General features: G+C 47.0%; 1 protein-coding gene and 1 long non-coding RNA gene across 2 annotated transcripts in view; one reads left to right on the forward strand and one right to left on the reverse strand.

Moving 5' to 3' along the window:
• Positions 1-17,606, forward strand: part of LOC129384032 (uncharacterized) — an 86,509-nt gene extending 68,903 nt beyond the window's left edge. Inside the window, exons 2-3 of the long non-coding RNA XR_008611786.1 lie at positions 15,808-15,857; positions 17,459-17,606. This is a non-coding gene — a long non-coding RNA (uncharacterized lncRNA). The remainder of the gene's footprint in view (positions 1-15,807; positions 15,858-17,458) is intronic.
• LOC126528532 (1-acyl-sn-glycerol-3-phosphate acyltransferase epsilon-like) overlaps positions 1-21,100 on the reverse strand; it is a 97,315-nt gene extending 76,215 nt beyond the window's left edge. Inside the window, exons 1-6 of the mRNA XM_050176400.3 lie at positions 20,994-21,100; positions 19,529-19,730; positions 18,815-18,893; positions 14,545-14,660; positions 9,980-10,066; positions 7,191-7,281 (exon numbers count right to left, since the gene is read on the reverse strand). Of these exons, the coding sequence (XP_050032357.2) occupies positions 7,191-7,281; positions 9,980-10,066; positions 14,545-14,660; positions 18,815-18,893; positions 19,529-19,730; positions 20,994-21,004 (586 nt within the window). The 5' untranslated portion in view covers positions 21,005-21,100. The remainder of the gene's footprint in view (positions 1-7,190; positions 7,282-9,979; positions 10,067-14,544; positions 14,661-18,814; positions 18,894-19,528; positions 19,731-20,993) is intronic.
• Between the last annotated feature and the right edge of the window lie 1,631 nt (positions 21,101-22,731).

Consider the following 22,731-nt stretch of genomic DNA (forward strand, 5'->3'; position numbering starts at 1 on the left):
TTAGTAACTCAGGGAACCAATTGCAATATATGCTCACTGACCTAGACCGGCAAAGCAGAAGGGTCGGTCTACAAATTAGTCTGCAGAAAACTAAAGTAATGTTTAACAGTCTCGGAAGAGATCAGCAGTTTACGATAGGTAGCGAGGCACTGAAAGTGGTAAGGAAATACATCTACCTAGGGCAGGTAATGACCGCGGATCCTGATCATCAGTCTGAAGTAATCAGAAGAATGAGAATGGGCTGGGGTGCCTTTGGCAGTCATTCTCAGACCATGAACAGCAGGTTGCCATTATCCCTCAAGAGAAAATTGTATAACTGCTGTGTGTTACCAGTACTCACCTACGGGGCAGAAACCTGGAGGCTTACGAGAAGAGTTATACTTAAATTGAGAACGACGCAACGAGCTATGGAAAGAAGAATGGTGGGGGTAACGTTAAGGGGATAAGAAGAGAGCAGATTGGGTGAGGGAACAAACGCGAGGTAATGACATCTTAGTAGAAATTAAGAAAACGAAATGGGCATGGGCAAGGCATGTAATGAGGAGGGTAGATAACCGGTGGCCATTAAGGGTTACGGACTGAATTCCAAAAGAATGGAAGCGTAGCAGGTAACGGCAGAAAGTTAGGTGGACGGATGAGATTAAGCAGTTTGCAGGGACAACATGGCCACAATTAACACATGACCGGGGTAGTTGGAGAAGTATGGGAGAGACCTTTGCCTTGCAGTGGGCGTAGCCAGGCCGATGATGCTGATGATGATGCTGATGATGATGATGACGACGACGACGACGTGTGCGATCTCCAACTGCCTGGTAGCGATGTTCTGAAGGTGACAGCCTTTGCTGATGACATCACATTGTATCTTAGGAAGAATGATATCTTATCCCGTAGACTTCAAATGTTCACTGGAAATGTTTCAGGTACTGCGCTAAATTTTTCAAAATGCCATTATTTGTTCAATGGTTCACCACATATACGCCGAAGTCCTCTTTTCCGTCTACCAAATAGCCATTCTTTTCGTATTTGAGGCCTTGATTACACCTCTAATGGCATATCAGACTCTGTGTGGCTCTCAATTCTTGAATATGTAAGGCGAAGTATTCAGGATGTTGAAGGGAATGATTTACCCCTATTTAAATGGCGGTGCTTAGCAGAGTTTCAATTGTGCTGCCGAGTATGGTACGTTTGTCACGTTGTACAGCCACCATTACGGGTTACTAGGTCCTTGCAGTCCCTTCTCGGTTCCTTTTTCTGGTCGGGCAGTACAGAATTGGTCTGTCGCGCGGTGATTGGTCAACCACGCTCCCGCGGTGGGTGCCCGTTCCCATCCGTGTCTGTCCGCTGTCCGCTGCTTGCTCTGCGATTTCTCCTCCGCCTGTTACAGCGTGATCAGAGCATCGCGCGTGAACTCGCCTGCTATTTTCTTGGCACAAGAATTCCTTACATGTTACCGGGCGTGCACTTAAATAGCGGACGACAAGCGTTAAACGCACCTTCATTTAAACTCTACGGCCACGGCATTTTATTGCCACGTACAACAGGTGTGTCCAGATGCAGACGTTCTCGAAAACCGTGTTGTAGATACAATGTCAGCCTTACTGCTTCCTCTAGTTTCCCCAGCGTGCCGCGATCGTTCCAATAACGTGCCGTGGGGTGCGACAACAGCATCATTTCAGCCTGGCCACCTACGCAACTTCATGTGGCGTCTAGAGTTGCAAGTGCCGAAAACGTGTGACAGGCTTGAGAGGTGGGTCATAATCCCATCTTCGTTGTGTCCATTTGCCCCTTTCAAGAATCAAATAAACACATGCTCCTGCTGTGCGTCGTTGCTAGGGCTTTGTTAACCGCTTTATTACATGTGGTCGCTGCTCACATAGTCGCTTCGCGCGGCTTTTACGGCGAAGCTGTATACCTCTACCGTCCAAGGGAATTTTCGTGTCGTAAGCAAAAAACTCCCAATACGTCGCCGATACCGGAGATAGTGAAATAGCGGCCCGACCGGCAGCGGAGGTGAAGCAGGCGTTAAGCCCTGTTGCGACGCCGGTTACTCGAACCTCGACCGGCGTTACTATTGGGATGCGTCCAAAAACAAGAAAGGGGCTGACAGATGGAATAGCAGACTGTGGTATAAAGTTTGTAAACAGGGATGAAGTGCCTCAGACAGGCTGGCCAACGTTTCGATAGGAGGACCTATCTTCGTCAAAGGACCTATCTTCGCCTTGGACGAAGATAGGTCCTCCTATCGAAACGTTGACCAGCCTGTCTGAGGCACTTCATCCCTGTTTACAAACTTTATACCACAGTATTGGGATGCGTGGCGTTGTCGGCAGGCTGCAGGCGTCCGGTAGACCATGGCGACCAGGCAGGGGCGAGACGATTTCTATTGCGAAACTTGCACTGCTCATTCAATGGTTGGTGAAGGATATGAAAGAAAGAATGAATAAAAAATACATTGCGGGGCCGCTTAAATAGGCCCGCTAAAGTCGTAGGCGGGATTTTGCTCACGTCAACGTCACGTGACATGTACCTAGTCCCGTCGGTGCTTGGCGGCTACTCCCTCTCTCCTAGGCGACGTTGCACGTGCTTGCCTCCGCTGGCGGCATCCCGTGGGTCCTGTTTGGTTCATGGAAAGGGTCTCCGCTTGGGAGTCGCACAGTTTGCGGAAAGGGCTCTCCCCTTCAGTCGCGCAGTTCGCGGAAAGGGTTCTCCCCTTGGCCACGTACACACACAAAGGAGCCTGTAATTACTGCGGGGTGCCCGCCAGACCGGCAACTTCTCGAGACACCCATACCAAATTAGGGATTCATCCTCCGTTTCGATTAGGCATGGTCTTTCGATCATTCTTTTTGCACGGGGTGTTACGCGTCAACCGTAACCGCCCTCCCCATACGTGGGTCGAACCCGAAGATAGTGCAATGCCGGGCCGACCTGCGGAGGAGGTGAAGGAGGGATTAAGAATTCCCCATACGTGGGCCGATCCCGAAATACTGCAATGCCGGGCCGACCCGCGGCGGAGGTGAAGCAGGCGTTAACTCCCCATACGTGGACCGATCCCGAAGATAGTGCAATGTCGGGCCGACCCGCGGCCGAGGTGAAGCAGGCGTTAAGCACTGCCTATACGTGGGCCCATCCCGAAGATGGTACGATGCCGGGCCGACCCGCGGCGGAGGTGAAGCAGGCGGCAAGCGCTGCCCATGCGTGGGCCCATCCCGCAGATAGTGCCATGCCGGGCCGACCTGCGGCGGAGGTGCAGTAGGTGTTAAGCGTTGCCCATACGTGGACCCATCCCGAAGGAAGTGCAATGCCGGGCCGACCCGCGGCGAAGGTGAAGCAGGCGTTAAGGACTGCCCATACGTGGGCCCATCCCGAAGATAGTGCCATGCCGGGCCGACCCGCGACGGAGGTGACGTTCGCCATTAAGGGGCCCACATACACAGCTTCGATGGTCATCCTTCTTCACAAAGTGGAAGGGCACTGAGATTTTTTTAATGCTGCGGGGGCCTTTTCTCTATGGCGTAACCCGTGGGAGGAAGTTGCCGCGGGACATCGTCGTCGCGCTCTGTTTCCACTTCTCGAGCTACTGTCGTTTTTGCCAGAGGCGTTGTTCTTTCTTGGGGAAGAGGAGTTTTGTATTAACCACATCTGCGGCGTGTGCACGGGCATTCTAGTGGAACAACATGACCCCATTCGTCAATTTTCCAGGTCGTTTGTTCTTGATTGCGACACTCGGCCGATCCGGCGTTTCACAATATCGGAAACTATTGATAGTCTCTCCAGGTTTAGCAAATTCTATCAGTAATGGCCCCTGACGATCGAAAAAAAAAGTCAACAACACCTTTCCGGCGAAAATGACGGCATTTGCTTTTTTGAGGGAGGTCAATTAGAATGTTTCCACAGTAGGCTTTGCCATCGTGTTTCAGGTCCGTAGTAGTGGCACCATGATTCGTTCCCGGTCACAATTGCAGACAAGAAGCCGTCACCCTCATTGTGATACCGGGCCAGATAAGTCAAGGCAGCGCCAAACTTCTCCGTTTTCTGGCGGTAGCTCAAAACGTTGGGCATCCATTGCGCACACAAGAACCCATAACCAAGACGTTAATTAATTACTGCGTGAACCGAACCCTGTCTGATGTTCACACGCTCTGCCAGTTCATCGATGCTTATCCTCCGTTCTTTACCAATCAACTCATCAAGCTTTGCGATTGCGTTGGGGGTGAATGCATGGTAGCTTCGGCGCGGTCTTGCATCATCTTTGCAACTTTCACGTCCTTCAGTGAAGCCTTTCCGTCAACGCTTCACAGTGGCCAATGAAATGCAATGTTCAACGTACACGGCAGCCACACGGCGACTAATTTCTATTTGTAAAACTCCTTCAGCTGTCAAAAACCTCACGATACCACGCTGTTCAACTTTTCGAGCGTCCATTATGTCACGCAACCATGTTCAACCCAGTATATGAGCGCATTAAAGAACATTTATCCTCCCACCTGCGTGTCACTTTTGTAAATGAGAGATGCCTGTGTGCTACGCGCATGCCTTGCAGATAATGAACCGAGCCATTATTGCGCGGAGTTAGTTGGCTCACTTTCATTTGACTCGCCTTCGCACATTAGAAATGCAATGATAGAGTGGAATATACAAAAAAAAGTGCAAAAAGTGTCTCTGGAAACAAAGTTCACTGCACGTATACACAATATCTCGCAATAAGATATTTAAATATTATACGTATAAGTCTCCAATAAGTCTACGTATCTAAGAAAAGTCACGGTATATATTGCGTCAAACAAGGCAAATAAACATGTTGCGCAATCACAGATTCACAGACCGCAGAATCCGAAGGCCCGCCCCACTCCCTCCACTCCTGCTGGCGTATCGCGCGCGAAGGAAGGCGGCACGCTTCCTCCCCACTTTTCTCCCTTGCGCACACAAGACTGAGCCACCATCGTCGCCTCACCCATGCCAACCCCTCCCCTCCCCCCTACGCTTTCACTCGGCCATACAGCATGCGGCGCGCGGTTACGATGTTATCGCCCTTGGACTTTATACGGAACATCAGGGCGACGACGACGGCAGGAATGCGCCTGGAGTGTCCATATAATTGCTATCGCAATAATGTAATAAGAGTATCCGGCAACTGAAGCGTCCCGCGGCTCATCACTTTGCGCAAACGAAGAAGTAACAAAATCGAACTTTCACCGTGCGACAATTCGCTGCTTCGCAACAATGTCATTTCTTTTTGTAGGGTGGGAGCACCAAAATAAAAAAAAAAGCGAAGGAAAGCATGTTGGCCACAATCGAATGCCTAGTTTGGGCACCTAATGTGGCTACGGAAGGAATATCGAAGAAAAAGTGAGACGCTTGATCCACAGAGAAACATACGCAGAGTGCTCGGTTTCCTCCACCGGCGAGACAAGACTTTCCGGAAAGGTCGCGCTCAAACAAACGCGTTGCAATCCGTCGAGCCCCCAGAGTGATGGCGGCGAGCGACCATTGTTTCCTTTTCTCGTATACTAGCCAGAAGGCGTCCAAAACTCTGCCAGGCGAAAATCCACTGGGCCAGAGAAAAACGAACGCGCACCGAAGTGCGCCGCGCGGTGGGCGGGGCAACACGAGAAAAACGCATGCGCTCTGGGTGGCTCTGGCAGCCTGTGGGTAGCGAGAACAAGAAAATTGAAGAGGCTCAATGTGGTCCTCGCGAATAAAAGTCAATGTAGAAAAATAAATAAGAACGTAGTTACCTTCGTTGGCTGTAGTGTCTTGACATGGATGCTTTGGCGTAGGTGAAAAAAATGTTATTTTTTCTATGACATGACAGCACAAATGAACCACCACAACTCTTCGTTTCATCAGACCTCTCTGCGTGCTTTGTCAACTTGTCTGATAGTGTGTTGATTTTGCTCGTCTCTTTGTGTGTTCCGATGTACGACTTTAGAAACATCAATGCACCTTTGGCGCCAAATGTTTATAACAATATTAAACCCACAATGTTTCGGAATTGAAAATCTAAAGCATGACTTTAGAAAAGTCAATTCACCTCTCGCATGAAAAGTTTATGAGAACTTTATACCCTTAAAGTTACGGAATTGAAATCCATGCGGTCCGTAGATTCTACGGCCTCCGCGAGATGCCGCGACGAGCGCGCTCGCCATCAAAATGCCCTTGAAACTTCGTGCTCGGATGGGGCTTCTTGCGTTATGTGACTCCAGGTGCATGGGCGTTGTCGCGAAATCCAGCCCAAGTTCGCAAAGTACGCGCTCAGATGTCTTTTCGAGCGTGAAAAAGACATTCTAGACAAAATCCAGAATGATTTCCGGCGCCGGGGGTTTTTTTGGTCGGTGGTGCATGGACAGCACGAAAAAATTGGGGGGGAGGGGCTGAACAATCCCCCCCCCCCCCATGGCTACGGCCCAGCTCAGTAGCTATTTTCAGTCTATGAGAAATTGTAGGAAGCTGTCTTACGTATGTATGATCGTAGTACTGAATGCGACCATTTGCACGGACTAATGAGATACACAGCTCTACATTATTGTATTGTGCATTGAATTCCTTGCTGTGTTATAGGTGGCCAATAGAAACAGTGAAGAAACCACGTTCTTCCACCTACTCATGTTTTGCCAAAACAGCCACGTGGCATGGCATGCTGGCTCGCCCACTTTGAACAGAAAAAGTTTTCACACAGATGCGTCGCACATTTGCTGTAAGAAAATGAGAAGCCGAAGGGTGTTGAAAACAAAATCTGAAAGAGGAAAACAATCTGAAAAAAAAAATGATGCAAGCGGTGTTGGTTTTCGTTAGCGCCTGCAGAAGAAGTCGTGTGCTAGCCGAACGCATAGCAGACGACAGGCGTACGTGGTGGCGTTTCCCCATCGCGCATCAACAGAACCGCTACTATGGAAGCAGGCTTAATTTTTTTTTTTTTGTTTTTTTCCTCTCTGAGTTGGCCCACCAAGCACCAGGGGAGAAATTCGCGCTCATGATCCAATTACCGTTTACCTGGGGGTACGGCAGCGGACTTAGCCGTGGTGCAAGCCTCATTCATGGCTCGTACAGTTCTTTCTGTAAACCAACTTATATGCGCACCATCACTTGAATGTTAATCGCATTCAAGACGATGAACATTCCCAAATAATGGGCACTGCCTGAATTTTTTTTCCTTTAAACTGAGAGAAAATATGGCCGGACATATTTACCTTGGCTAATGGCGAACTCTGTACTTTTCTTGATGACGTCCATTTTACCGGGGATGAACCGGTTTCCTTCGGGAAACAGCACGACGTTCGACTGTGAAGCAAGAGACGAACACGCATTCGCACCGTCAACTACATTTTATTATCTTGCTTCGCAAAGATGATCACATCTCGCTATTGACGCTGCAGGCACTCTAAAGAAAGACCTTGGAGTGCGCAAGACTCTTTGGATGAAATTTACGCTTTGTTTCTTTTCGTCTCTAAAACGACAGCGATGCGAACTCTCATGCAAAAAAAAAAAAAAAAACATTTCATACGGTGGGCTGGCGATAAATATTTCTTACGAATAAAAGGCTTCGCGAGTTTCCCCCTGGGGGCCAAATTCGCGACGGATTTATCCGTAAGAACAGTTTGACACTGACCAACCACATTCGCTAATAATATGTATTCGCTATCCTGATTGGCCGCCCCCTATTATTACAAAGTGTAGGGAACCCGGGCAAATTATTATTACATTTTTATGTCATATATCATTATGAAGCGCATTATTAGCGAAGGCGAGTATATAATTAGCGAAGGTGGTCTGTAAATGTCAAACAATTCTTACGAACGAGATGCTCTGTGAATTTGGCCTCCTCGGTGCTGATTTGACCCACGTTCCCAGAACACCTATTGTAAGGCAGCATTTGGTGAGAACAAACGCCGATCAATCAGACAAAAATTGTCAAGCGTGACTGGGCAGACGACAAGCAGTGCATAAAGAAAATATTTGCGAATTCGTTGTCTCCAGATTTATTGACGCGTATATTTATTAAATGATGGGGTTTTACGTGCCAAAACCACTTTCTGATTATGAGGCACGCTGTAGTGGGGAACTCTGGACCACCTGCGGTTCTTTGACGCGCACCTAAATCCCAAGTACATGGGTGTTTTCGCATTTCGCCCCCATCGAAATGCGGCCGCCGTGGCCGGGATTCGATCCCGCGATTTCTTGCTTAGAAGCCCAACACCATAGCCACTAAAGAACCACGGCGGGTCGCGTATATTTATGACATGCAGTTGTAATTATTCATATATACATAACATTTCCCCGCGTCTTAACAAGTATAAGCCAGCGAAATTCTCTGAGACGCAACGAGACGGTTAGGGTTTCGGACTCCAACGGCATTCTCGCCGAATGATCGATCCGCACAAGCGAACGAACTCGGCCACGCGCAGTGGCCCCGCAGAAGGGAAAGGGTGCCGAATATATTTGCGGACACTTCATTACTCGATAGCACCGGTGCGCTGTTGCCTTAGGTGGGGAATTTCGGGAAGCGTTTAGTGATCTGTTAGGCATGGCGAGTTGCCTTATCAGCCATCACGAACCAGTACACGCGAATTTCGGCTCGCGACGTCGCTTCAGAGATGCCGTAGCTGCCCCCAATGAAGCGCCAACTGCCACCACCTGCGCCCTGCGCCGCTTTGACTGAGCGCTGATCCAAGAGAAGGGTTCGTTGACTTACGGCTCCACTGCCACGCTCTTAATTCATTTCATTCCACTTAGGTCCCACCTCTAGGTGAAAGCTTTTTGGTAAATATTTTTTTTTCGCTTACCCGAAACGGATTGGCGTTGCACGTAATACCGCAAGATGTAAGATACAGCCCCTGTTACGGCGTTCCATATATTTGAGCCGTTTACGTATCCAAGAGAAGCGTTAGTTGACTTGCAGCTCTACTGCCGCGCTCTTAATTCATTTAGTTCCACTTAGGTCCCAGCTATAGGTGAAAAAGTTTATGGAGATATATTTTTTTCGCTTACCCGAAACGGATCGGCGTTCCACGTGATATCGCAAGATGTAAGGTACAGCCCCTGTTACGGCGTTCCATATATTTGAACCGTTTGCGTTGAAATCCACATGACAGTGGATACGTGGAACGGTGTTCCAGTGAATATAGCCACTGTTATACGGAACAGTGTTCCGCATACCCGTATCCATTATGTGGAACATTATTCATGCCCACTTGTAACTGGAACCAAGCTTAGAACGGTAAATTCCATCAAATTGACATCTAGAGAGGGATATAGCTTCGTCTCTGGGCGTCCCCCACTCAGATACATGGGAAACGCTGAAATTCTGAAATTGCGGCAGCGCTGAATTAACCTCAATGGATTTTGTTGACTAAGAAAATAATCACTTTGAATTCAAACAACTGCTCCAAAGGAAATTTTTATACAGGGTTTCTTTTCGCTTTCCCTTTTTTTTCTGTTGAAATTCATGAAAAATGTGATCCTGAAAAAGAAAATGCAGCAGCATCTTTACAATCCCGAAACACTGCATTATATGAGACATCACAATGCTATGAGCTACATCAACCACAGGACACGCGCACAACGGAATGAATTGACGTAAATATATACATATCGTGCTCTAAAATATGCCATCTTTTCGTGAACAGAACTCTTTCGAAACTCACGCTGGGAAGTTAGAAGATATCGCGTAAGCTGCGAAATAGTGTGTGTATATATATATATATATATATATATATGCTGCTATCCACGCTCTCATGGACTCAGGCTGCAGCATCCCGAATTGCGAAATTTGTTCCTTTCGTGCGAATCATGTTATCACGGAAAAAGGCACACAAAGCCAATAGCAGGCGCCTACACAGTTACCGTTATGTGTCACGTTTCGTTTATTCAGAAAGTTTAATCGCTCCGCGCTTTGTTTAGATGAGTCTAGCTCAACCCAATGTCAACATATATGCTGTGCTCGGCGTCCGTGCCAACCGCGAAAATACATGTATGTTACCGGTATTTGCTTGTTCTGGAGGTAGTAGAGACCTTGCTTCATCTTGAAGTGGTTTATATGCTGCCGGTTGATGTAGATGCAGCCATGCTGCCCGGGCGCAGCGTAAAAAGGAAAAAAAAAATTAGCCATGAATATTTGGAAGAGAAAGGAAATAAGTGGGAAAATAATGAACTCTCCGCAATGGCAAAAAGAAAAACTGCAACGTCAGGAATGGATGTGTCTATGTCTATATATATCCACTGTTCCCTAAAAGTTTGCAAAAGATAAATTTGCCGTCAACGTTCGGAGTAGAACGCGATGAAAGGAACCGTTCTGCGGTGTTAAAATAAAATTAACACAGCTTCACAAGAAAAAAGAAAAAGCTTGCATTCCTACACATTTTCGATTATTTTTAAGGTGTTTCGTAAGATTTCCCCTCATGTAAAGCTGTAATGGCTAAACCACGAAATTTATCACTGTTTAGGAGCTTCGTTATTTCCTTCGCACTGGCGCTTAGCGAGGGCAAATAACATAGTACGTGCCTTAGGAAAACTACGCAAGGAATATTATATGATAGGTTAGAAAATTTAGTCCAGTGGCTCCCAAAGTTCCGTTGGTCACGTGTTCCTAGGCCCACTCAGTCAAGAATCCCCTCGGGACGCCGATCGTGACTCTTTCTTCTTCTTTTTTTTTTTTTGGAGAAAGCGAAAGCTTGCATAGAAGGCTGAAAAGACGGCTGATGACATACGTCACCTACAAGAACGTTATGAGTGTGCATCAATATTCAAAAATTATGTTATGACAAGGTGACAAGGTGACGACATGTGATCATGTTTCGAGTCAGGCATACATTGTTCACATGCACCCGTTCGCCCTGGCAAACTCGACCTCAGCTTCGATAAGCGCGATGGACGGAGTGCTTACGCACATTTCTTTTTCATTAGCTATCGCAAGTGCCTCCCATATTTCTCGCTCCGTTCTTGTTTTTGATGTGCCAGTGACTGTGGTGCTTTCTAGTAGCGGAGAGCATTTGCATTGTTTGCAATGTGCAGCCAAGTTACTAGGTGCTGTCAGAAGCTGGCACGTGTATTTGTGCTCCCGTAACCTATCATTTAGACAACGTCCAGTTTGCTCGATGTATACTTTCCTGCAGTCTAGTGGGATCTGGTAAACAACTGAAGTAGTACATTCCACGCACTTTTTCACGTGCTTAGTCTGACAGACCGTAGCACTAGGATTGGCCTCTTTGGATCCTGCGTTCACCCTCTTGCACATGCCTTTTAGTTTTTGCGGGGCGGTGAACAGGACTTGAACGTCATGGCGTTGGGCTGTCTTTTTTATCCTATGTGACAAGCCATGGATGTAAGGCAACACCACGCGTTTTTTCAATTTTTCTGTTTCCTGTGTTTTCTGCCTTTTCCTGTTGGTTCTGATTTCGGGCAACAAGTTTTCACAGATTTGCACCACCATGCTGTTCGGGTACCCACTGTTTCTTAAGCGGCTTACTTGCAAATCGATGCTCTCCCTCACAGCATGGCGGCATCATTTTTCAATTGCTTGACTGATGCAAGCCTTGGCGATGCCTCTCTTTACGATTTTAGAATGGCAAGAGTCATACCTCAGGATTTCTTTTTCTCCTCTAGTTTTGTAGCACCAGCAGATGTGGGAGCCTCTGAGCCTAATGTTTATCTCAAGGTACTGCAATCGACCTTCGGTAGGAGTCTCGTGCGTGAACTCTAAACCTTCATGTGCTTTCTTGAACATGCTGATGACAGTTTCTACGCTAAATGGATCGGTTTGGTTTTCTTTCATTTGCATTGCAAACAATGCAAATGCTCTGCGCTACTAGAAAGCACCACAGTCATTGGCACATCAAAAACAAAAATGGAGCGAGAAATATGGGAGGCACTTGCGATAGCTAATGAAAAAGAGATGTGCGTAAGCATTTCGGCCATCGCGCTTATCCAGGCTAAGGTCGAGTTTGCCAGGACGAACGGGTGCAAGTGAACGATGTATGCCTGACTCGAAACATGATCATATGTCGTCACCTTGTCATATCTTTTTATATCTCCCCCCTCCCCCCTCCGCGCCGTATCTCCTCGTATATAAGCGCATTCTTTAACAGTATTAAACAGTTGGTAGTTTGCGCTACGTCCGTCCACGTCCCTTCCTTCACTTATATCGTCTGTGTAAAAGTGAGCGCAATATAACCATGAACGTTCACCAACTAGCCTCCTTCATTGCTTTACTAAATGTTAAAAGCGGTACTTGCAATGGAACCTCAAGAGCTGTCCATGTGTGCGTGCCTAGCTCTGTCAGACGCTTCTGACACAAAATTTTCTTGCGTCGAATGGAGTACCAGACCGCCTAAATTTTGTCAAAGTAGTGGCAATAGAGTAATGGCATCCTGGTGCAATTTACTACATTGCTTGTTTCTGCGAACCAGGGCCCAGTTTCACAGAAACATCTTATGCTATATAATTGTTTTTAAGAGAAAATTAAAACCAGGACTGATGCTGGACATATTATTGGCCAAGGCGGCAGGCGAAGGGCAAGGAGTTTTGCCAGAAAGAAAACCTTTGTAAAATTCGGCCCCATACAGTTTTGGTTTCGAAACCCATCGGGCGGATACCTCATGACGTCATGGTACAATGGCTTGTTCCGTTCCTGTGATCGATGCTGCGGCCGTACGCGAGTATAGCGGGAACCATGGGTGGTGCTCTTGTTCTTTCTTTTTTATGGGAAACGTCATCACACCTGGCCTTATTGCTGTACATTAACAAAATTCGCTCTGTGTCATGACGTCACGACAGTTCCGATGACGACAGGTCAGGAATTTCGAGATCAACTTTAGTATCGTTTCTCAACCCTCGTACTCGCTAAGTGGTGTCCTTATACGTGCGACAAGCGTGTCGCAGAGCTTCTCAAACTTCGAAAGTATGTATCAGTACCACGATGCAAGAATGTTCTTTTACCGTGGTCAGTACTTCTTCATAAAAAAGTTCCACCCAAAGCTGGCTTCACCGCAGTAGAAGCCCTATTGGGGAGAAGTACGTTTCACGCATTCGGTTTGTTTTACAGGTGACTGACTGTCCGTGCAATTTATCCATGTGCGTATGTTATCAAGCTATCATAAGCAAAAACGAGCGTCAATGCATATGAATTCAATATGTATTAGCCTATAACAAAGCGCCACAGAACTGAACAGAATGGCTGGTCAGTTCCCTTTTGGGGATGAAAAAAATACGTGGACGTTCGCAGGTGCGACTCCAAAGGAGAGTCAAAGGAAGTGTGGCCGGCGCCCCCAAATATTTCCATATTTTCTATCCCCACGCAACTCCCCACCTCCCCTCCTCCGCCCTCCTACCGCTATGGCGTGCCAAGAGATGGAGTGCTCTCCTGCCCCTCAACGAAAAAAAAAAAATTAGTCACTTAATTATTCTTACGTGATTCGAATGCGAAGGAATAAGGACTTTTCTAAGTTATCACCTCACATTAAAGCTCTACCTTAATCCATCTTAGTCAAAATTGCTCAAATTTGTCCCAACCTTAATCCACCGCAATCCACCTCGATCCACTTCAGTTCACCCCAATCCACTTTAATCTGCTTTATTCCACCTTAATCCAATTTTCGGAGTGGGCCAGGTCGGTTTTCTGGATGTGGGCCACGGCGGCCCTCCGACGCCGTGCCTGTTCATTGTGGGACTTCGCAGTGCGAGCCGCAGCAGCTTCAGCGCCGGGAACGTGACGTCATGGCTTAGTCACGTGGGTTTTGATCCCATCCAATGCTAACGCAGGACGGATGCCGGATTTTACGCTTTGTGGGGCATATAATTAAAGCTTTCGCCTTAATAAAGAATCATCCTCTGTGCTGCCTCCCCCCCCCCCCACTCACACGTACACACACACAGAAAGATAGAGAGAGAAAAAGAAACCATGGTGCCACCTCCGGACTCTAGTTCTACAAATATTGCCAGAACGTGCGTGAGACTCGCTTGCCTTTTACCCGTTCCATGAGTACGACTACGATCGCGAATGGGATTTGACTTGCATGCATAGAAAAAAAAGAAAAACTTCTTCGAATTATTTCTGCAATATTGTTCAAATGTCACATGTATCGTTGTTCACATGTGTTACTGGCTTTGACTATGCGATTGTATTTCTTCTTTCTTTATTATTATCATTATATTGTAGTTTAGCTGCACCATATCATTAGTTATGCTGATCTTGTGTACAACGAGACGGTGCCGTTCTACATGTCTACTCGCGGGATCCTCTTATTTTGACCGTGAGGAATCACGTGTTTCCCTGCTGCTCATGTCAAAATGGATGGGAACTCAGTCAAGCTGCTCCAGGGCGGCTTCTTCTCTCACCCCTCCTGTTGAACCAAACGTGAAATAAACGTGTATTGTACGTACGCCGCGTGATAACACTTCATCGCGCCACAAACCGTGCAAAGGGCTACGTACTTGATGTACCGCCCTCAACACGTGTAGCCAACGAATGTGCAAACAACGCGCTTCACATAAAATAGCACGATATCTACCTTGCGATGACATTCGTCTGGGGATCGTCGTTTCACTCACCTGGTGGAAATAAAAGCCGAGCAGCGGCAGTGACTGGACTGTCTGCTTCACTATGTACCGCAGGTTCCCTGTACAACCCGTGCGTTCGGCCAGCAAGCTCACAGCGATCCAGTCGACTGCGTCGTATGAACAAACGCCGTAAAAAAAATGCGGCGTCTCTGTAGGACCCGCGAAGTTACACGCCTCCCTGTTCTTTGAAATAACGGCCACGTTTCACTCTCGCAACGAATAATGTCGCAAGGGGGGTGGGGGGAATGAAGCGGTCTAAACGCCAGTTGACATCTACGTAATGCGACGCACGCTCGGTTTTATAGAGAATAGTTGTTGTAAATAATATATAAGTGTTCTGCACCGAACGATCGTGGCACTTGCGACGTGTGTATACTATGGGTTTGTCTGTCTATGCACATATACTTATTTATTTATTTGGAATACCTCACAGGTTCGTAGGGAATTGTTTAAGGAGGCGCCAAAATGCAGTGCATACAAAAAAAGAAAGTGTCAAAAACAGTGTCGAAACGGGGTCAGTGTGAAACAGCGTCAAAAGCAGTGCATACATAACTAGAATAAGCAATAAAAATAAAACAAAGTAGAATGTATGGTAAGTAAATTTTGAACACGCAATCGCAGTACAGAAGAGAAGACCAAGCGATGCGGAATAACAAGAAAAAATATGGGGCACATGCTAAAGCACATGATAAAAAAACAACAAACAGAAACTGCAGGACGCATGGATCGGTGCGCAATCCATCAAAGCGCGATATAGAACGAGAAAGGCAAACAAAAAATAGCAAAAAAGGGCAGCGAAGTGCGTAAAAAGATAACACCAAAATATGAACTTGGACGTGCTAAAAGACGGCTTCAGTGAAATGTGCACTGAGTTGGTGATGGAATGTATCAGGGTTAGACATAGAAACGTTGTTGTTTGGCAGGTTATTCCATAATCTGTTGGCTCGTAGAAGTGCTGATGAATTGAAAACTAAATTGTCACCAAAGATCCGTGTGAAACTGAAATTATTGTGCAATCTTTTGGACGTGCGGGATGGGACATCGAGGTGAAATGAACATGATCTATAGGGGTGTACATACGCGTACTTCTGACATAATGTTAGCAGAGCGATGTCACGGCGTGTGCCTAAAGATTGGTGAGAAAGATCAGTTTTAATCGGAGTGCCGCTTGAATGGTGGTTATAGGTTCTTGAGATGAACCGTGCTGCCTTATTTTGGATGGATTCTAATATGGTGACCATGTTGTTATGATAGGGAGGCAAATTGGAGGAAGCAAATTCAAGTCGTGGGCGAACAAAAGGAAGGTAAGCTAGTTTTCGAATATTGTCAGAGGGAATTTCTGAGGTTATGGCGTAGGTGCCCCAAAGACTTTGAGGGAATATATATATATATATATATATATATATATATATATATATATATATATATATATATATATATATATATATATATATATATATATATATATATATATATATAACGTATGTGCCAGTGACACATGTCCAATGCCACAAGCTATGTACGTCTAGCGAAATTTGCATGCGGCTATTATCCGTGACACCCTGAGAATTACAAACAAGCTCCACCCTCGAAAACGGAATGCGCCCGCCCTTCACCCTTGAATGAAAGCCAGCTGGAGTCCTCTCACAGCTTAATGAATTTACTCCTTCTGATGTAAATGCTACGCTAACTGGAAAATAACAGCTAGTTGTTTCAAGCTAAAATGTCATATTTGAAATGCTCATCTTTGATTGAGCAGTGATATCAGAATCACCCGTAAACTTTGTCTAGACGTTCAGGTTTCTGCCTGAAACCAGTGACACAAAGAGCGATCCGTACTGAGAAAACAGTTTTCACAAACACGCGGAACCGCATGACGTCAGGTAAATGAGCAAGCCTGATTGGCTGGCGCAATGTCCATGGTGCGGCCACCACGGCGGCGAGATAGGTTAGCGAGTCTCGTTTACTACAGCGCTAGCTACGCTCTATGGCGCTTCCGCAACATCGGAGAACAATCTCGGCAATCAACTAAAGCAACGTACCCCAGACTGCTCAAACTACGGGTGATAGTGTGTGGTCATTTAGAAGAACAGCTGCTCAAGCTCGGGGAAGCCGAGTTCCTTCACCTCTGGTCCACGCGGTACGTAACCGTCGGACGACGCGAAGTTTGGGCGTCACTCCTACGGTCGGAGTGATGCCCAAATTTTGTTTGCCTGAGTAGAGGCTGTGTACTTGTGTGGTGCCCCGGGTGTCATTCATTAATTCGAGGATGACAATAACGTTTTTGCATGTACACTGCAGTGGTGCTGTTGTAGTGGAAGTGGCAAGGCCATTGTCCAGTAGACACCGTTTGCTGTTTTGTTTGTTTCATTGCTTTGGCTATATTGAGTAAGATGTGGCGCATGTGCGATACGCCACATTGTACTCAAATGCATGCACCGGTATCGATAGTACCACAGTTGTACGCGTTCCTATGGCTGGGTAACAGTTCTTGTGATGTACATGTGTTTGAGTTGGAGAGCTTTTAATCTTAGGTTTTCAGCCGGGAGATCACCTTAGAAGCGACTTGAGCCAAGCAAGACACCACCAGCGTTGGCCTTCGCACTATGACATGTGCGACCTCAGATCTAATGCAAGGGTGCCCGGCTTTTGATGCAAAACAGCTTATCAAGAGACGCGATGATATTATTGTCAATCAAGCAGTTCCGCAAATTTTCTATCGAAACACAAAACTTTTTATGTAACTTGGGCAGAATTTATGCAAAAATGACAATAAATAAACCGCTGTTTTTTTTTCTTTTAACTGTTTGCTTCGCGTTAGAAGCTAGATACCAGATACACGTGAAAAACTCGGTTGACTCGCAAATAAAATGCTTCGAATTAAAAGGTTGTTTCCTATTATTAGGGGCCTTTCGAACAGACAAGCGCGCTGAGTAGATGACGTGCTGAAGATCGTTTCTGCGAAGTATCAAACCACTGCACGGCACAAAGACAGCTGAAATTTCTGCCAGAGGGCCAAGGTCACGGGCATAAACGCCTCTACGTCAGACGCACTGCCCGCAACGTCACCAATAGGGCACGTGACCGGTAAATCATCCAATGCGGAACGCTCGGAAACACCACTGGAAGTGCGCCGCGCTGCAAAAATCAACAAAAGAAACGATAAAAAAAAAGGTAGGCGGGGCTCGTGACGTAAATAAACGTGATGCAATCTGGTTACTCGGCTCCGGTATGGGACACGCTATTGAAGGGATGTCGTTCACGGATGCTAGTCGAGGCAAAGGGAGAGAGTGTCTACATTAGCAGTGAAGCTCGCCTCCTGGAATCTCGGCGACGCACTGTTTCAATTTCACCTATCACCTCTAAAAAAAACGATGAGGGAAAAAAATCGTGCGATAGGGGCTCGCTAGGCAGAGCTTCACAAACACTTATCGATGGGGCCTGGTGACGGTCACTTTAGGATATCTTGCAAGGCCCTCTGAAGCGGGTCTCGTTGTTGAGCGTCGAAACTTCATTACATTCAAAGCACTGCGAAAGGACAACGATCGTTTAAATAAAGACACAAAGCAAAATTTTTTATGCACAAGTCCTCAGTATATTTTCTTCAACCCTTGTCTTATTGGGGCGCTCGAAATAGAATAACGCTCGGGTATAAGTTAACAACAAACCCCATTCGCGTTGACACTAGCTTCTTAAATGGACAGTAAATAGAATATCAAGCTGCAAGGTACACTTCTTCAAAAGCAAAAGTGGCCCCTGTTACCGCAAGAGAAGGTTTGCTGAGTAGCAAATGACGGAAACCGAAAGGCGGGTGGCCCCGGAGTTACCGCGTCAAGTCACCGTGATACCACGAATTTTGGCAGCCTCTGTACTAGGGCGTGATGCATTGTTTATCGGTAACTCAGCATATATATATATATATATAATGCTTTGCAATTCATCACGTCCCGTTGACGTACCTGTGCTAACGTATCCGAGGCGAAATTCGAGGAAGGAAAGTTGGGTCCTCTTTTCTACGTACGGAAGTGAGTAATTATCCAACAAATTAATAAAAAGAGAGCTTTCAAAGAATATTTTGTCAGTCCAAACGAATTCAGTCTTGTCATTTGGGTACCTAAATTTACTGATAGTCCAGATGCGAATAATTTGTGCGACAGTTATATCCAGCCGTCAACATTGTCACTACATTGTTGCATGTTACAGCAGGTAAAGCGCGGTATCTGCTATCGGCGTTGTTCAGCGTCCCATTCTGTAGACTTACAAGAACTTTGGTGGTTGACGATGTAGAACGCCCGCTCTTTCCTCTGCACAATGTCTCCGATGTCTCCGTGAAACAAGACCTGCGGACACAGCAACGTAAGCGTACTCGCACCATTAGGTGGCGGAATCCGGGAAAGAACGAAATGTTCCACGAGTGACAATGTGCCAAGTGGGCGAGAAAAACCTGCTGCACGGGGCGGCCTGACCTTTATTAAATATACGAAGGCAACAGACAGTGCAGTAAAGAAAACTACATGGGAAATTAGCTGTTCTTCTACATAATTACGAATGAGGGTCACGAAAATTTAGAGAAAGTTAACGAAAAATTGCCGCTGCAGAGAGTAGAACCTCGAACCTCCGCGTAACGCAGTGGTTATAAATCTATCTAGTCCGTCCGTCCGTCCGTCCGTCCGTGTCTGTCTGTCTGTCTGTCTTGTCTTGTCTAATCTAATCTAATCTATGAATCAGGCACCTATATGATGTCGCTGTAGCGGAACGTAAATCTGTTCCACTTTGGTAAACCAACAGCTCTGCATAAGCGCACACAGGATCTAAGCGGTCTCAAGCCCCTGACCATTATTCGTTGCCCGCTGCCTGTCGGACCACGCTACAGATATGGCAACCGAGGCAGGAAACTTAATGGTGACAAGCGCGTCGTGACAATAATGCGACTGGCAAGTAATCTGCAGGTCTTGATCGCGCCGCCTGTTCGCACCTTGATGCCGACGACGCCCTCTACCAGCATGATGGTGAGCCTCTGGCAGAAGTGGAACACCATGTCGTCGCCAACCTGGTACACGTGGGGCGGCAGCGCCGCCAGACCCGTCAGCAAGCGCCACGCGGTCCACAAGAGGAACAGCGGCGCCGCCATCGTCACCAGCACTATGATGTGGAACGACAGCTTGACTACGTCGCAGCTGCGTGCGTGAAAAAAGTCGCTGTTCCAGCCGAAAGGCGAAGCGTTGATGGCGATAGCAAATTATGAGACAGCACTACGCATTAAGTAGTTTTATTAGCTGTACAAACTGCTATAACCGTTCCCTTGCTAACTAGGGTGACAAGCATGGTACCTCGCGCACACGGGCAAACGCTGAACATCACGCTCGATGACCGTGGACACTCGCTGTCGGAACGCTGGTGTGACGAAGAGCGGCAACAGCGGGGCACAAATTCCCCTTCGTGCTGCCTCTCGCTTCAACGCCGACCGGATGCGCAAGAACGCAGCGCGCACGAAGCCATCAGCAATCCCATGGTCGGCTAGCCTTCGAACCCAACGCAGATGACCACCGAGATAGGACGCGCGCGTCCGCGCCATGCGCAGCCGCGGTTGGAGTATAAGCAAATACGCGCGACTCCTACCCCTTTCTAACGTGCGCACCCTCCCCACTTTCCTCCCTCGCGCGCCCGAGAAGAAGCTGTCGCAACAGACCACCATCCTTCTCGGCTCACCCTCGCATGCGGCTCACCCTTCGCGCGTACAGCACACGGCGCGCGACTGCGATCTTATCGCACTTGAGCGTTATACGGAATCTCACGGCGACGCCGACGCCGAGTACGGCAGAAATTCATCTTAGTGTCCATATAAATGAACAAAAAGAAGGAAGCGGGAGAATATTGTTTCCGGGTGTCGACGTCCCGACGAGGGTTATGAAGCCGGACCAACGCCATTTTACCAGGGGCACTAAACAACACCCCAAGTCCGAGAAGCAGAACAGTTCCTCACAATTTTCCTATACGATATTTGATTGGAAACCATTGCTATGTGATCTTGGGGACTTTGCGTTGCAGGCTTTGAGGCGATGATTTAACTTAGGTACACAGGTACAAATTTTATTGGTTATCAATAAAACTCAAAGCGGTTGTTATCGATAGCTATCAAAAAGCAAAATATCTAGACTGGAATATATTCTGAGAGCTCAGAAGCATTACTCTCTGCATTGGGCACCGGCTGGCGCAACCTTTGTTTCGACTCCACAAGTATACGGCCGGGGAACCAAAGGTGCTCCCTCGCGAACTGTGACACGCGGCTTGAGCATCCCATACGGGTCTCGAATCGTTAGGTTCTTCCCTTTTTGGACAGCGAGCCGCGTGTGGCACACTGAGGCAGCCTCTGCACGGAAATCGACATACGGCCCAGTCTACATGCAGAGCATCATTATGCGCGAAGCTAGCGAACTCACATGGACCTCATGGTTGCCGCCTCAGTCGCTGGACTCCGCACTCTCCAGGCATGCAGAGGACGTCCACTACTGAGAGGGCCCACTCTAGGCTTGTTGCTGTTGTTGCCTCAAGCGTTGCTGTACTGGATTGGATTGCCTTCCACGATGGCGCATACCCTCGGTGGATGATTGGCCAATATTTGGATGGTATCAGGAAGATGCTGTTAATACTAAAATTGCAAAGGTCAATTTAATTTTAAAAATATATCCATTGTTGATGATGATAGTTGATGATGATGACGACGATAGTTTCCTCTTGCCGATGAATGGCTCATATCCCCTTAAACACTGAGTTACAACGAAGCCAGCTGTAGAAGGAGACGACGACGGACACGTGAGCAGTGGTACGAGCGCATTCACGTGGTTGCGCCGAAGGCCGCCAACGTGCTACTTCGCGGGTTGTGCTACTTCGCGGACATGTCCTAGCCATATACAGCTTCGCTGTAAACTGACCTCCAGTCTCATATTCTGGACAAGGGGAAGGGCGCCATACCAGCCCTGTGACGATAAAAGTTTAATACTGGTGTTCGACAACGTAATCGAATAAAAATTACTTCAGGTTTTCTGTGGTGTAAAGGTTATAAACAGGGATAGTTTTTTCTGGTGTGAAAGGAATTTTTGTGCCGAGGGAATAGGAGGTGCCGATATTCTGAAAAATTAGTTGTAGCTGGGTTCAAAAAGTCTTGAGCAATTGCATATTTCCTGAATCTAGCGTTAGTTAGGTAAGCTTATGTAGGAAGTAATGATAGCACAGGGCCATTGAGGGTCGCTCTCGCGTGACTGTCAGCCATTTCGTTCACGAATAAGCCCTTATGTCCTGGCACCAAAAGTAATCTAACTAAATTTATGTGCGCAGGCACTAGAAAATGAAATGTATGTAGAAGGTTAATTCTACTATTTGTTGTGAGCGATGAACAGAAATATAAAGAACACATTATTATGACTGCCGTCGATATTGATGAATTTCGTTTGCGTAGGGCTCACACTACAGCTAGAAATTCAGCCAGAAATACGGATAATCAATCCAGAATCCTGATTGAGAATGACCAGCCTAGAGCAGGAGAGAAAATGTCAATTCCAGATTTTTCTCTACACTGTGAGTCGTCTGTCGCAATGACCGTATTTATAGCTAAACCCAATATATTGTCATTGTAATAGTCCATTTAATACATTTATTTATTTTTGTTTATTTAAAGATACCTTACAGGCCCCTAGAGGCATTGTGTAATGGGGGAGAGTGTAATGAAAGATTATGAGATATACAATAATCAGAATACATATGTGAATACATATACAAAAAATCATGAGCCATTCCCCCCTGTGAAGGTGTATGAGCAGCGAGGCTGTTTAGCATACGGCGCAGAGGCGACAAAGAATTTTGAACATAGGTACGGACCCATTTACCGTGATTTTTTTATATACATTCGCGTGGACGACGGGACCACCGCCTCGAGGAGCCGGAAGGGACTAGACACGCGTATCGTTTCGACGGGACCGCCACCACGGGAGAGCGGACGGAAAGGAAAGGAGATGCGCAAGCGCTTCGAACGTCGACAAAGAGAGGGCGGTGCGAGCGTAGACATGGTAAATCCCCTTGAACTTCGTAAAGTAGCAACACTCTCCTCCTCCGCCTTCATTCCTCCTCATTTCTCCTCTCTTTCGCGCTCCCTCCTCGACCGTGGCGCCGCCTACAATGCTC

The sequence above is a fragment of the Dermacentor andersoni genome, chromosome 9 (genome assembly GCF_023375885.2).
Source record: "Dermacentor andersoni chromosome 9, qqDerAnde1_hic_scaffold, whole genome shotgun sequence".
NCBI classification, from domain to species: domain Eukaryota; kingdom Metazoa; phylum Arthropoda; class Arachnida; order Ixodida; family Ixodidae; genus Dermacentor; species Dermacentor andersoni.